This window comes from Podarcis tiliguerta (assembly GCF_965153285.1).
Source record: "Podarcis tiliguerta genome assembly, chromosome: 8".
Classification (NCBI taxonomy): Eukaryota; Metazoa; Chordata; class Lepidosauria; order Squamata; family Lacertidae; genus Podarcis; species Podarcis tiliguerta.
This window is the reverse complement of record NC_139541.1, coordinates 78375879-78391896: the sequence shown is the minus strand read 5'-3', so window position 1 is coordinate 78391896 and position 16018 is coordinate 78375879. Positions and strand designations below refer to the sequence as shown.

Genomic DNA, 16018 nt, shown 5'->3' with positions numbered 1-16018 from the left:
GGGCTGAGAGGCAGTGGCCCAAGGACACCCAAAGTGAGTTTCATGGCTCTCTCTTCTTCTTCTCCTTCATGGCCAAGTAAGATTATCTTCCATGAACATGGTTTTAACAGTGAGTCCAGGTGACTGTGGAGGCCAATTCTGGATCCACACACCCTTCCAGTTGGGACATAGGTCCCAACTGGAATTGATCGCAGGGTTTGCCAAGCGTGCCTTCCTCTTCACACGTTTCTCCCTGTCGTCCTCAGTTCGAGCGTCTTCAAAATCTATCTAAGGAAGTGTGCATGCACACGAAAGCTTATACAGTGGTACCTCTGGTTACGTACTTAATTCGTTCCAGAGGTCCGTTCTTAATCTGAAACTGTTCTTAACCTGAAGCACCACTTTAGCTAATGGGGCCTCCCGCTGCTGCTGCTGCGCCGCCGCCATGGGATTTCTGTTCTCATCCTGAAGCAAAGCTCTTAACCTGAAGCACTATTTCTGGGTTAGCGGAGTCTGTAACCTGAAGCGTATGAAACCTGAAGCGTATGTAACCTGAGATACCACTGTACATCTCAGGTGTCAGGTACAGTTATGGACGTGATTTGTGTGGGATGCAGGTTCGCAACCCGCAGCGGCGCATCTGTAACCCGCGGTACCACTGTACCAAGAACAAACTTAGTTGGTCTCTAAGGTGCTACTGGACAATTTTTTAAATTTTAAAAATATATTTCAAAATCTATGACGCCTTTGGTGAAGGCTGTGCTCCAATTGGAGCGCTCGCAGGTCAGTGTTTCCCTGTTGTCGGTGTTTATACCATATATATTTTTAGTTTTGCCTTGAGAGAGTCTTTAAACCTCTTTTGTTGACCACCAGCATTACGCTTACCGTTTTAAAGTTCGGAATAGAGTAGCTGCTTTGGAAGACGATAATCAGGCATCCCATGGCTGAGCAAGGATTTGAACCCTGGTACTTGGGGCCGAGGGACGCGGGTGGCGCTGTGAGCTAAATCACAGAGCCTAGGACTTGCCGATCAGAAGGTCGACGGTTCGAATCCCCATGACGGGGTGAGCTCCCGTTGCTCTGTTCCTGCTCCTGCCAACCTAGCAGTTCAAAGCACATCAAAGTGCAAGTAGATAAATAGGTACCACTCCGGCGGGAAGGTAAACGGCGTTTCCATGCGCTGCTCTGGTTCACCAGAAGTGGCTTAGTCATGCTGGCCACATGACCCGGAAGCTGTACGCCGGCTCCCTCAGCCAATAAAGCGAGACGAGCGCCGCAACCCCAGAGTCTGTCACGACTGGACCTAATGGTTAGGGATCCCTTTACCTTTTACTTGGGGCCGAGGCAACCTTGTGGTGTTTTAAGCCACTAATGAATCCATAGCCCAGGAATTTTTCAAGAAAAGCATGTCGGAGGGTTCTTTATTGTCTGTCCCCAGCACCTGTTATACAGAGGGATGTCATCCCTGTGCATGGGACAACAGATCTAGCCGTTGTGGCAATTACTTCCTCTGAGCTTTCGGATTTTCTGGTTTCCAGCCAGGCTCTTCCCGGCCTGCCCACAGCCCACCTGCCTCTGAGGTCCTCCTTGCATGCCAGACAAGGACATGAAACAGCATGCATACTGTAATTGCAAACGTGGGTGGAAAGAGATGCTTCTTCTTTTTCTCTCTCTCTCTCTCATAGTCCTTTGCAGGTGGACCCATAGGATTGATGTGGCAGTGTTGAAACAAGAGGACCGCACACTTTTGGAGAAGTGCATTGCGCGGTTTTGTTCTTGCACATGCCATGTGCCTCCCTCTTGCCTTGTGACCTCCACTTTTATAGTTCTTGGGCATCCTTTTATTGCAGTAGCTTCCTTCTGCAGAGAGACCACAGACATCTTTCTGGAGAGACTATTGACAAATTGCAGGCTGAGCAAGGAAGCCAGCAGGAAAGACAGGCTTAGGCTACTCCCCAAACATTAGCGCAACTGCCCAATATGTTTGGATGTGTACTGTTACAAAAGGTGGGTTCCACCTCCTCCTCTCTCTGCCAAGTGGTGGCAAGAGCCCGGGGGCTCCAGGCATTCACCCACGGCCTGTGTTCCCTTGGAGAATTGAGACATGGCGGAGACTGTCGTAGCTTTGAGAAATATGGTTTATTCACACCTTCAGTCTGCATGGAGGGAGTCCAAATCTTCCAGGATGGTCCTTTCAAGAGGGGCTTGTCCCTCACAGGACTGCAGCCATGCAGTCCAAGGCATCTCTCCCAGCCAGCCTGCAGCCAGCCTGCCCAAGATGGACCCCAGTCTTCCTTCTTCTTTTCAGAATACCTTGCTCAAAATCTCTCTTCTCCTGTCACTTCAAAGACATACCCCATCACCTTGGCAACATCCATCTTCCCAGGCCCAAGGATTCCTCTCGGATTGCCCATCAGAGAGCCAGTGTGGTGTAGTGGTTAAGAGCAATAGACTCGTAATCTGGTGAACCGGGTTCGCATCTCCGCTCCTCCACATGCAGCTGCTGGGTGACCTTGGGCTAGTCACACTTCTTTGAAGTCTCTCAGCCCCACTCACCTCACAGAGTGTTTGTTGTGAGGGAGGAAGGGAAAGGAGAATGTGAGCCGCTTTGAGACTCCTTAGGGTAGTGATAAAGCGGGATATCAAATCCAAACTCTTCTTCATCATCAGCACCTTTTGTCGTTTAACAGATTTGCTCTTCGCTAGGCCAGCCAAACTGGTTTACATAAAAGATGCTCTGGTTTCCACCACATGACCAGGAAAGCTGTCTGTGGACAAACGCCGGCTCCCTCAGCCTGAAAGCGAGATGCGCACCACAACCCCATAGTTGCCTTTGACTAGACTTAACCGTCCAGGGGTTCTTTACCTTACCTTTACCTTTACTTTACCTACATAAAAGATGTGTTTCGGTTGCACTGTATCTCTTTTTCCTACAGCTAATCACTAGATTTGTCACAGGATTCCCACAGATTGAATCCACATTCTCCTTCAGCAAGTAACAGAGCGAATCTGCAGCTTTTAATGGACTGTTTCCCCTTTTCCTCTGTCCAAACAGCAAAAGCCACACCACAAAACCCAAACTCTTGTGATAATGCACGGCCTTCCTACATTTCAGAAACCCTCCCTTCCTCTCTGGAATCAGAGGAAGACGATCCCCTGACTATCAAGAATGCAATTTATCACCAGCTGCAACAATGGGGAACAGCCTATAGTTGGGGAATGTGCGGTTCACTAGCATTTCCCCAAATGCTTGGGGAAGAATGCACAGATGTAACCAACGTGGCACCTTCCAGGTTCTGGTGGACTCCAACTCCCATCATTCCCAGCCAGCATGACCAATGGTTAGGGACGATTGGAGCAGTAGTGGTTGCATCTGGAGGGCCACAGATTCTACATCTCTGCTTAGTTAAGATTCCTGCATTGCAGGGGTTGGGCTAGATGACCCTTAGAATCCCTTCCGACTCTAAAATTTGATGATTCTCACGCCATTTCACTTCCCAGAGGGGTCGCACTGAGTCTCTTTTCCTCCCTCTCATCTGCCCACATTTAAAACGGCAATACAGTGGTGCCTCGCAAGACGAAAAGAATCTTTTCCGTGAGTCTCTTCGTCTAGCTGTTTTTTCGTCTTGCGAAGCAAGCCCATTAGCGGATTAGCGGATTAGCGCTATTAGCGGCTATTAAAAGGCTTAAGGGATTAGCGGATTAGCTGCTAAAAGGCTATTAGCAGCTTAGTGCCTTAGAAAAAGGGGGTGGGGAGCGAAAAAAACCCCCAGGAATCGCAAGACATTTTCGTCTTGCAAAGCAAGCCCATAGAGAAATTCGTCCTGCGAAGCACCTCCAAAATGAAAAACCCTTTCGTCTAGCGGGTTTTCCGTCTTGTGAGGCATTCGTCTTGCGGGGCACCACTGTAATGTCCGCCTGTCTGTCCGTCCTGGCAGGGTATGACCCAAATTCCAGTGGCCCACCAAGTACCGGGCAGTACAAGAACCCTCAAGCGAGCCATTCTGCACAATCAAAGAGCACATTTTCGACGCTCTTGTGTTCAGGTGGGCCTACCACATGGTCAGAAATAACCCTGGCCTTGTGCCTTCAACATCACTTTCGTTCCACACCAAAGAGATAAAAGCAGCGTCTGCTTAAATGCTCCTCTACCCTGGGCTGTCCGCAAATGCATCTTTCGTTTCACGGACAGGCACTCACCTCTGACATGCATAACCTCCCCTGCCTCATCCAACTTCCTCCATTCCCGGGTCACACTCCCGTTGCCTGCACATTTCTCAACTTTTTGCATCACTCTCCTCTCTTTTGCACGCGCCAACTTATGGCAAACCTCCTCTCCAGGAACATCCCTCATTGCCACGTGAAAGGTCACCCAACCACCCAGATTTGGGAAGGATGCACCGTCTGGTGGACGCATGTCCCTTTGGTGAGGACAGGACTTCTGGAGAGAAAGAAATACCGTATTTTTTGCTCTATAAGACTCACTTTTTCCCTCCTAAAAAGTAAGGGGAAATGTGTGTGCGTCTTATGGAGCGAATGCAGGCTGCACAGCTATCCCAGAAGCCAGAACAGCAAGAGGGATTGCTGCTTTCGCTGCGCAGCGATCCCTCTTGCTGTTCTGGCTTCTGAGATTCAGAATATTTTTTTTCTTGTTTTCCTTCTCCAAAAACTAGGTGCGTCTTGTGGTCTGGTGCGTCTTGTAGAGCGAAAAATACGGTAATCTACGCAGCGTTATCACAAGCGGGGGAAGAAAAGAGCTGCAATATTTCCTTATCGAAATAATTAAGCTCTAAAGGAAAGACAGGTACAAATTTGCAGGCTCGCCAAATAAATAAAACGGTGTCTCCCTGCGCTTTCGTTTTCCCATTTGTCCCACTAAAAAAATTAATTGCAGATGGAAGCGGTTGTGCTGTAAGCCGACGGGGACCAATCCGGCCACGTGCTTCCTCACTGGTAAGTGAAAGGCAATAGCACCATTGCAAAAAAATCAGACACTGGGCCCACTGGATATTTTTCGTCCATGAGAAATCTCCTCAGAAAGGGCCATTTGCCAGGCTCTTGAATACCAGTGGTCTAAATCAGAGGTATCAAAGCCTTCATCCTTTTCCAGCTATCTTTCAGTCACTGCCTGGGCCCCACATCTGCCCATTCAGGGCCCCTCGTCCAAATGCTCCCCTGGCCGGCTTCCTGCAGCGGCATCCGGATCCTGGCTCGTGACTCAGATGCATGTCACCTCCTGCCCAGAATTCCCCTTCCCTGACTCACTGCGTGCCACAGCTAGGCCAAATGAGCAGTAAGAGAAATAAGAGGCACAGCAGGTATGTGGGGCGAGGCAAAACACGCGCAGGGTAGAGAAACACTATTCAAGACACTGGAAGGGCTGGTTTTTACCTCAGCTCTGAGGGGAGAGGAGGAAGGGAAGAGCACGACAAAGGGCAGTGTGTGAACATCGGAGGGCAACTGTTTTTAAGAGAAGTGAAAGTGCTTGGAGTGACACAATGCATCTATCTTCCCACAGGGAGCGGAAACAGGGGTTTTTTCGTGCCATTGTTGCCTCTGGTCAAACAGGCCAGAGGGGCAAACCCCCTCCTCTTGTCCTCTTTTCAAAACCCAGCAGAACAATTTTGACCCCCGGTAACCACAACAGGGCAAAAGAAATGTGTGCATAGCTGCTGCTAATCTGTCACCTTCCCCCCCAGATGTTTTGCACAGCCACTAATACCCTCCAGATGTTTCAGGGGAAACGCTTCGCCTGCTGCTGGCTTGGGCCTTGTCCACACAACCTCCTTAAAATGACCGCTCGGCCGCTCCTTTTCTAAATATGGATTGAAGCTGGTGGTGCGTCAGAAAGAGGCAGAGGGAGAGACGTCAAAATGAAGCATTTCAAGCTCTAGGGGGTAGGACTCGAACCCATGGCTTCAAGCTACAAGAACGGAGATTCCGACTAAACATTCGGAAAAATACTTTCTGACAGTAAGAGCTGTTCGGCAGTGGAACAGACTTCCACGAAAGTTGGTGGACTCTCCTTTCTTGGAGATATTTTTAAACAGAGGTTGGATGACCATCTGTCATGGATGCTTTAGCTGAGATTCCTGCATTGCAGGGGGTCAGACTAGATGACCCTCAGGGTCCCTTCCAACTGTACAAGTCTATGACTCTATGACAGGACAGCCACAGGATAGATATGGATCGTGGAGCAACACCATTTTAAAAACCGGGATGAAAAAAGAAACAAGAAACACGAGCTGCAGATCAGGGTTTTGTTTTGTTATTTGAACCCCAAAGGGAACACAGACCCCCCTTTTTTCCCTTTTGTTATAGGAGGTGTTTGGCTGACATCCTTTCAAGAGTCAGGCCCAAGCTAATGCGAAAATGCGAAAAAGAGGGGAAAGCCTGCAGCCAGAAGCAAGACTACGGTGGGTGGATTTTCAGGGCAGTGAGTTACAGCTTGGGTGTTACAGAAGCCAGGCATCATCATCATCATCATCATTATTATTATTATTATTATTAATACCCCACCCATCTGGCTGGGCTTCCTCAGCCACTCTGGGCGGCTTCCAACCAAATATTAAAATACAGTGGTACCTCGGGTTACATACGCTTCAGGTTACAGACTCCGCTAACCCAGAAATAGTGCTTCAGGTTAAGAACTTTGCTTCAGGATGAGAACAGAAATCGTGGCGGCGTGGCAGCAGCAGGAGGCCCCATTGGCTAAAGTGGTGCTTCAGGTTAAGAACAGTTTCAGGTTAAGTACAATCCTCCGGAACGAATTAAGTGCTTAACCCAAGGTACCACTGTACAGTAATGCATCCAACATTAAAAGCTTCCCTAAACAGGGCTGCCTTCCACCTAAGACCTTCTGCATTCAAAGCATGTGTCCTTCTCTCTGAAACAACCATCAGAGGCCTCCACAGGAGGGTCTATTGCACTAGCCTCAGGTTCCCAAACCCTTCCTGTCTTGCTCGGTTGTCTTGCGGGTATTTTCCCCAAGCTCTTCCTTGCAATAATATGGCAAAGACATCTTGCCATTTGCGCCACTCTTTTGCCTCCAACCCACCCTGCGTCTGAATAAGCTGCATGGCACAGACTACACTCCCAGGCAAGAACAGATTCTGGCGGAAATCTCCGCCCTACGCATGGAAGTCCCACCGGGCTCAAGGGGGGTTGCCTCCAGCAGCCCGTGTGCTTAGGGCTACGGCCACAAGGAGCTTCTTGCTGCCAAGATTTTGGTTTCTATTCGAGGGGAAGCAAGAGATGCCCTTTGGCCAAAGGAGCCCTTCACACCCACTTCCTCTTACCCAGGCGTCTGGTTTGAGGCTCGCAACCCCACGCAACTGCCAAATCAGCAAAAGAAAAAAGCAAGAAAAGGAAAATAGCTGTGGCTGGCTTCAGCTAATCAGCCGGTGGCCTTTGGCAGAAAGGCCCAGCGGCAAGGATTCTGGGAAGCCCCCCAAACTGTTCTGGGGCAAACAGAGTAGACCATCGGCTAGCAGGGTGGAAAGACTCTCCCGTCAGCATTTTTCAGGAGGGATTCAAATGCATGCTGGGAAATTTGGGCCCGCCAGGGTTAAAACACTCTGTCACCTCAGCACAACAAATCCGCTTCCTGAGGCTAGGAAAATGCAGCGAGAAGTGTGGGGTGAACAAATGAGAAACAGGAAACTGTATAAACATCCAGCAAGCAAATCAGAGCAAATTGGGGTCAAATGTTTATTGCCATCTTTTTTTTAAGAATGAATGCTCAATAAGACAGGATGTGGTACAATCCCCACATAAGATTTGTGCAAGCAAATCAGGTAAAGGGACCCCTGACCATTAGGTCCAGTCGTGGCCGACTCTGGGGTTGCGGCGCTCATCTCGCTTTACTGGCCGAGGAGCCGGCGTACAGCTTCTGGGTCATGTGGCCAGCATGACTAAGCCGCTTCTGGCGAACCAGAGCAGCACACGGAAACGCCGTTTACCTTCCCGCCAGAGTGGTACCTATTTATCTACTTGCACTTTGACGTGCTTTCGAACTGCTAGGTTGGCAGGAGCAGGGGCTGAGCAACGGGAGCTCACCCCTCGCGGGGATTTGAACCGCCGACCTTCTGATCGGCAAGTCCTAGGCTCTGTGGTTTAACCCATAGCGCCACCCGCGTCCCATGCAAATCAGAATGAAAGCTTAATAAATAGGTAGCCTGGAGGAGTCTGGTGTTCACAATATTATGCTAAATAGACCGACAAAGATGTCAAAGGGATGAGCTGTGGTCCTTTCTTGGTTCACCTTCCACGGCTCTGAGTGGCTTGCAGTACTGCCCGTCATCTGTGGTGCCAAAGAACAAGGGGCCCTTCCAAACATCCCCTCTCCCGAAATGCTTACCCGATCTCCACATGGCCCACCCATCTCCACTGCAAGAAGCGAAGCTACAGGGAACCAGGCAGAGGGCCTTTTTGGTAGAAGAAGAGGAGTTTGGATTTGATATCCCGCCTTTCACTCCCTTTAAGGTGTCTCAAAGCGGCTAACATTCTCCTTTCCCCTCCTCCCCCACAACAAACACTCTGTGAGGTGAGTGGGACTGAGAGACTTCAGAGAAGTGTGACTGGCCCAAGGTCACCCAGCAGCTGCATGTGGAGGAGCGGAGACGCGAACCCGGTTCCCCAGATTACAAGACTACCGCTCTCAACCACTACACCACACTGGCTCTCACACTGGTAGTGGTGCCCGCCCTGTGGAACGCCCTCCCATCAGATGTCAAGGAGATAAATAACTATACGACTTAGAGAAGACATCTGAAGGCAGCCTTGTATAGGGAAGTTTTTAATGTTTGATGTTTATTATGCTTTTATACTCGTTGAAAGCCGCCCAGAGTGGCTGGGGCAAACCCAGTCAAGATGGGCAGGATGCAAATAATAAAATTATTAATATTATTACAGTGGTACCTCAGGTTAAGTACTTAATCCGTTCTAGAGGTCCGTTCTTAACCTGAAACGGTTCTGAACCTGAAGCACCACTTTAGCTAATGGGGCCTCCCGCTGCCGCCGCGCCGCCGGAGCACGATTTCTGTTCTCATCCTGAAGCAAAGTTCTTAACCCGAGGTACTATTTCTGGGTTAGCGGAGTCTGTAACCTGAAGCGTATGTAACCCGAGGTACCACTGTATTAAAAGCAGGACAAGCTCTCCTGTCTCTTTGCACAGGAGGGCATTTCACCAAGTGCTACAGCTTCTCGCACAAGCGACACCTGCTGAGATGCGTCTGGCCACCCGACCCCTTGGCCTACCTTACAGGTGTGTTGTAAGGGTTACCGAGAGAATGAAGGTGAAGCACTCTGGACCCTCGAAACAGGTCGGCGTTGTTTTCGTGAGCGGCAAGAGACGGAGACACGCTTGCAGATGCACGGACGCACGCACACTGCCCAATTGGCATTTGGCAAGGCTTGCAGGGCCCGTTCCCACGCTCGGAGTAAACCCCCCTCCCCAGCCGAGCCATCGGGAACCAGCCACTCGCATAGAAAAGGGAACAAAAGAAGCTGGAGGCTGGGGACAAGAGGGGCTTTGAGAGAGGGGGACACCCGAGACAATGAACAAGGACGTGAGGGAGGGGGGGAAAGGGGCACGCTCACGAAGGCAAGGCTGAATGGAGGGCGAGAATAGGGGTCCCCCTCCTGAATTCACGGCCCTTCCCTCCTGCCCCCTGCTCTTCAATAACGCCAGAGAGGGACTGGCTTGCGGGGAGAACCAGGGCTCTCTCTTTGCAGCCAGCAGAACAGAGAGGAAAATAAAGGACGGGGGATTTTTGGCTCAGCCACCCAGATGCAGAAAAAGGAGAAGCAAACAAAAGCTCGATCGGAGCCTCATCAGCTAGGCCCTGAAACGGTTTTCAACACCTTGGTCCAGAGCCAGGGAAAGGCAAGGAAGGAACTATGGGGTGTATACAGAGTATGCTTCTTCACATACAGAGATCATACAGGAACCCAGATGTCGGGAATTAGGGCTCCCAGCACTGAGAAGATTAAACTCCACTTGGAAAGGCAAAGCCGCAAAACAAAGCCGTGGATCGAGACGGAAGAAAGCTATAGATGGATTTTGAAAGCTCTGGTCCCAAGGAGGAGATTGAGAGGGGACCAATGCCAAACGCCCAATGTGTGTTTCTCCGGACAGCTGACCTCCTGGACAGCACAGAGCTTCTTCTGTAAAGTCCTGGGAACTGTAGTTTGCCCCGTGGAACTACCACATCCAGCATCCTGAACAAACTACAGTTCCCAGGATTTATTTTGCTTTGGACGTATGGGACGGATGTGATCACATGACTTCATTTTGTAAAGGTAGTTTCCTGAGCAGAGGAATCAGACATGATTCGTTGTGCGACTCACCTCTCAAGGCCAGTGTGGAAGGTGTCCGGGCCTGCGGGTCGTTCAAGGAGTTGAGGGGGGCGCTGTCTTGCAGCCAGATCACCCGCACTGGTTCTGGGGGGCCCTGAGCCCTGCAGCTGAGGTTGAAAGGGGCGTTGACTGTGACCTCCAGATCCTGGGGCTCTTCAGTGAAAAAAGGGAGACCTGGACACAAAAAAGGGGGGACAAGAAGGAACAGACTCAGCTAGCAGACACAGAAGGCTCCCTTGTGATGCGTAAATGTGAGGTTCTTCAAAGCGGAATCGAAGCAAACGTTAGTTCGGGTTTCCCTCAGATTGCTGTTTGTGCTGATTCAGCTTTGAAGAGTGGGTTTTCGTCCCTGACGGCGCTGTAATTTTTATTTTTTGTTATTTTACGTACAAGTTATTACCATTATCTCAAGTGGTTTTTTTAAATACATACTTACGTTTCAAAGTGTTTCAGAACGGAAATCGAACAAAATTAAATACTGTCTATAAAGCAATACAGGTACATATCCATAAAACATCAAAATCTATTAAACAGGATTCTGCTCACTCAGTATCATTCGCTCAAGATTCCATGTCTGCTAACACACCTGTGTTATTTATTTTGATTTATTAGGTTTATATACTGCTCTTCATCCAAAGATATGAAGAGGATTCACAGGGTAAAAACGCAAGGTAAAAAAACGCAAGTAAATAGTTGAAACCAAAACAACAAAACAACACCCCCCTCCCACAAACGCATGTAAAAGCCAAAGGCCTGGTTGAAAAGGAATGCTTTTGCTGGGTGCCTACAGGCATATAATGAAGGTGCTAGGCGAGCCTCCCTGGGGAGAGTATTCTACAGACAGGGAGCCACCCCGGAAAAGGCCCCGTTCTTGTGTTGCTGCCCTCTGGACCTCTCGCGGAGGAGGCACACGAAGAAGGGCCTCAGATGATGAGTGCATTGTCCGGGTTGGTGTATATTGAGGTATTGTGGTCCTGAGCCATTTAAGGCTTTATAGGCCACCAGAACTTTGAATTGGGCCCAGAAACTAATTGGCGGCTTGGGACATATTCAGTCTACAATCAGGCACAGCCACAGGCTCTCTCCCTCTCAGCAATCACAGATGCCAACAATCCACAAACTGCAGCACTGGCAGGCTTCCGCTGTGACGCTCAAACCCAGTCTTATCTAGGGCTCCTCCAACCGCAGTAGAAACCCCACACAGCTCACCCAAACACTCGCACAAGGTCATCATCTATGGCTAAGGAACCAAGGTCTCACCCTAGACACAACATCTTCCATTTATATTTACAGTACTTGTTGCATCTGCGTTCTTCAAAGCTTTCACGTTGGGAAAGTTTTGAAAGAAAGAGAAGCTGGCTGCAAAGCCAGTTTGGGCTCCAGCGCCTCTTTTCTCTGTCACCACCCTCCTTCTTCGACCCTGTGATGAACACTCGTGTAAGATCCTCTCGGTGTGATCTGGTGTGCGCACATCACGCTCAGACAAACAGCGTTTACCTTCCAGATTCAGGTAGGCTTCATCAGAGAGGACTTCAGATCCGTTCACCGAGGCCGCGCACTGGTAGTTCCCCATGTCCGAGAGCTGAACAGAAGGGATGCTGTCAGGGAAGAGGAGAACAGCAACACAGGGGGTTAATTTGGCTTCTCAGCGCCTTCAATTCACTCCTGATCTGAGGAGAGAGAGCAGGATTGTGGGATTTTTTAAACAAGAGTATCTCTAGCAGTGACCAGAGGAGGAATGACTGCCGAGAGGAGCTCAGTGGTGCATCAGTCGGACGCCTTCATCTACCCCGGCTGCAACAAAACATGTCTCACTCGTATCAGTCTCTAGAGCCACAGCAGGTCCCACAGTTTGACCTCCAAAGGCTCACGCCACTCGGATGCCAACAACCTCTCCTCCTGATCTGGACCACTTGCTCAGGTGAATACTACCAGGCTAGGCTCCAGGCCTGTTCATGAGAACATGAGAAGAGCCCTGCTGGGTAGGATCACAGGAAGTTGCCTTATACCGAGTCAAACCATTGGTCCATTTGGCTTGGCCTTGTCTGCACGGACTGAGAGTGGCTCTCCAGGGTTTCAACCCAACCTGGAGACATCAGGATTGATCCCAGGACCATCTGCATGCAAAACATGTTCTGCCGCTGAGCCATGGGCCTTCCCCTCAGGATCAGTCTGAAAGTTCATCTAGACTAAGGTGACCAGACGTCCCCATTTCCCGGGGACAGTCCCCGGATTCACAAAACTGTCCCCGGATTCACAAATCTGTCCCCGGAGTGTCCCCGGATTTTTATTTTAAGTGTTGTAGATTTATTAGTAGGGAATAAATGTTGTGTGATTTGTTCAACAGCACATGACACATCATAGAATAGAATCATAGAATCATAGAGTTGGAAGACACCACAAGGGCCATCGAGTCCAACCCCCTGCCAAGCAGGAAACACCACCAGAGCACTCCTGACATATGGTTGTCAAGCCTCTGCTTAAAGACCTCCAAAGAAGGAGACTCCACCACACTCCTTGGCAGCAAATTCCACTGTCGAACAGCTCTTACTGTCAGGAAGTTCTTCCTAATGTTTAGGTGGAATCTTCTTTCTTGTAGTTTGGATCCATTGCTCCGTGTCCGCTTCTCTGGAGCAGCAGAAAACAACCTTTCTCCCTCCTCTATGTGACATCCTTTTATATATTTGAACATGGCTATCATATCACCCCTTAACCTCCTCTTCTCCAGGCTAAACATGCCCAGCTCCCTTAGCCGTTCCTCATAAGGCACCGTTTCCAGGCCTTTGACCATTTTGGTTGCCCTCCTCTGGACACGTTCCAGTTTGTCAGTGTCCTTCTTGAACTGTGGTGCCCAGAACTGGACACAGTACTCCAGGTGAGGTCTGACCAGAGCAGAATACAGTGGCACTATTACTTCCCTTGATCTAGATGCTATACTCCTATTGATGCAGCCCAGAATTGCATTGGCTTTTTTAGGGGGACTTCTGGCGAGGCAAAATGGCGGGCAGCGAGTAGCTCCTGAAGCCATCCAGAGCCAACTGCGCTGTCAGGCTGGCTCCTGGCTGCTGAGACTGCCGCTGCCACTACCGAGGGGGAACTGGGGGCGCCCAGCGTGTCAACTGGGGGAACCACTGACACCCCCCCCCTGCGACCCAAATTGAGCCGGGAGCGAGAGCGCCTGGCCACCCAGCCGACTGCCCAATGGCGCTCCAGGGCCAGGAAAACCCCAGAGCTGACACAGGGAAAAGGAGGAGAGGAGAAGGAAGAGAGAGAAAGAGGAAGAAGAAAAAAGAGGGGAGCTCCAACCTTGCCACGCCACTGAAAAGGAGAGGTAGGAGAGCACCAGGAGGGCAAAGAGACATGGCCGAGCCCAGGCCTGACCCAAGCCTACTCCATGGCGGCTAGCTCTCCAAGAGAGCAGGCCAGGGTCCAGAGGAAGGCCGCGCGACAGAGGAGACCACAGAAGAGAATATATTACTTCTTAATTATTATTTTTTTTAATAACTTTTTCTTTAATAACTTTTCTCTCTCTCTTTTTTTTTAAAGTGTCCCTGGATTCTTTGAAAAAATCTGGTAACCTTAATCTAGACCACTCACCCCTGACCCACCCCTTTTCTTCCAGGGTGCCTCACTCCAGGAGGCTAAGCACAGGTTGTGTGTCCAAAAAACCCCATTTTCATTAAACATCAGGATACAAAACACACTATGAGTAATGCCATTAAAATCCATGCATATAAACTTGGGTCCCATATGCACCGAAAACCTCTGACAACGTTTGAGATATTTGTTAAGAGAATTGGGGCATACAGAACCAACATTTTCAACTCGACTTGAATGCCACGGCAGACTCTTCAAATGTCCCCATTTCCCAGGGTTTACAAAAGCCGCCCCAGTTTCTGATTTGATTTCAGAATGCCCTGCTTTCCCTTAGGACAGTGTTTCCCAACCTTGGGCCTCCAGCTGTTTTCGAACTACAATTCCCATCATCCCTGACCACTGGTCTTGCTAGCTGAGGATTATGGGAGTTGTAGTCCAAAAACAGCTGGAGGCCCAAGGTTGGGAAATGCTGCCTTAGGACATCCTTATTTCCATTGGAGAAATGTTGGAGGGTATGCTGTGGCAAATTGTACAGGGCCCCAATATTTCTGATTTTAAATATTGGGGCCCCTACCCCTCCGGGTTATGGTTTATCGCTGGTTAGGGATTGTTTGTGTTTTGGGTTGTTTGTGTCACTGCAGAAAGGCCGACAACCTCTCTGTTTGTTTATGGGTCATGATTCTTCCCCCTTCCATCCTCAGACTCCTGAATCCAGAAGACCAGCTGCCAGTTTCCTCCTGGACATCACGAGCAGCAGCAGCAGACAAAACAAAGCATCTTACTCTTCTGCTAGTTGTGTGTGTGTTTATTCTACAGAGTTCTTTAAACCCTTCTGTTTGTTCCAGCTGAGCATTGTGTCTTTTGCTGTTTGTCAAACTCGAGATGAATGTATAAGCTTTTTCGGAAAGGAAAGAAACAAGTTTAAAGAGCCCACGCAGCTAACGAAACAAAGGCAGAGTAAAAAATATATAAAAACCGTGGGAACTGTTGGAGATTCCAGACTGTTGCTATTTTGCGGGTGGAATTCAATCGCGTATGGGCAAATTCAATTTGCACAATAACAGCGAATTTGGCGCTGTTGCACAACAGGCCTGCTTCCCCCAAGGAAAAAAATAGGGACTTTATTCAGTATAATCCAGTAATGGATTATCATTACCATTTTGCGAGATGGAGCGTGGGGTTGGGGAGTGGACCACCAGAAAGGGAACCATTATTACTATGACTATTTATTACATTGATATACCCCCTTTATCTTCCAAGGATCTCGAGGTGCTGCAGCTGGTTCTCCCCCCCCCCCCCATTTCACCCTCACAACAACCCTGTGAGGCAGGTTAGGCTAAGACGGGGGTCAGCAAAGCTTTTCAGCAGGGGGACAGTCCACTGTCCCTCAGACCTTGTGGGGGGCCAGACTATATTTTTTTTGGGGGGGGGGGGAATGAACGAATTCCTATGTCCCACAAATAACCCAGAGGTGCATTTTAAATAAAAGGACACATTCTACTCATGTAAAAATACCAGGCAGGCCCCACAAATAACCCAGAGATGCATTTTAAATAAAAGGACACATTCTACTCATGTATTCTGCTCTGGTCAGATCTCACCTGGAGTACTGTGTCCAGTTCTGGGCACCACAGTTCAAGAAGGACACTGACAAACTGGAACGTGTCCAGAGGAGGGCAACCAAAATGGTCAAAGGCCTGGAAACGATGCCTTATGAGGAACGGCTAAGGGAGCTGGGCATGTTTAGCCTGGAGAAGAGGAGGTTAAGGGGTGATATGATAGCCATGTTCAAATATATAAAAGGATGTCACATAGAGGAGGGAGAAAGGTTGTTTTCTGCTGCTCCAGAGAAGCGGACACGGAGCAATGGATCCAAACTACAAGAAAGAAGATTCCACCTAAACATTAGGAAGAACTTCCTGACAGTAAGAGGGGAATTTGCTGCCAAGGAGTGTGGTGGAGTCTCCTTCTTTGGAGGTCTTTAAGCAGAGGCTTGACAACCATATGTCAGGAGTGCTCTGATGGTGTTTCCTGTTGGCAGGGGGTTGGACTCGATGGCCCTTGTGGTCTCTTCCAACTCTAT

The 16018-nt window shown here is 49.4% G+C and overlaps 1 protein-coding gene across 3 annotated transcripts in view; it reads right to left on the bottom strand.

Moving 5' to 3' along the window:
- AXL (AXL receptor tyrosine kinase) overlaps window positions 1-16018 on the bottom strand; it is a 75618-nt gene that overhangs the window by 41449 nt on the left and 18151 nt on the right. For all 3 annotated transcript variants that reach the window (XM_083454993.1, XM_083454994.1, XM_083454995.1), the window contains 2 exons: window positions 11836-11936; window positions 10330-10512 (listed from right to left, as the gene is read on the bottom strand). In XM_083454993.1, coding sequence (XP_083311119.1) covers window positions 10330-10512; window positions 11836-11936 — 284 coding nt within the window. The remainder of the gene's footprint in view (window positions 1-10329; window positions 10513-11835; window positions 11937-16018) is intronic.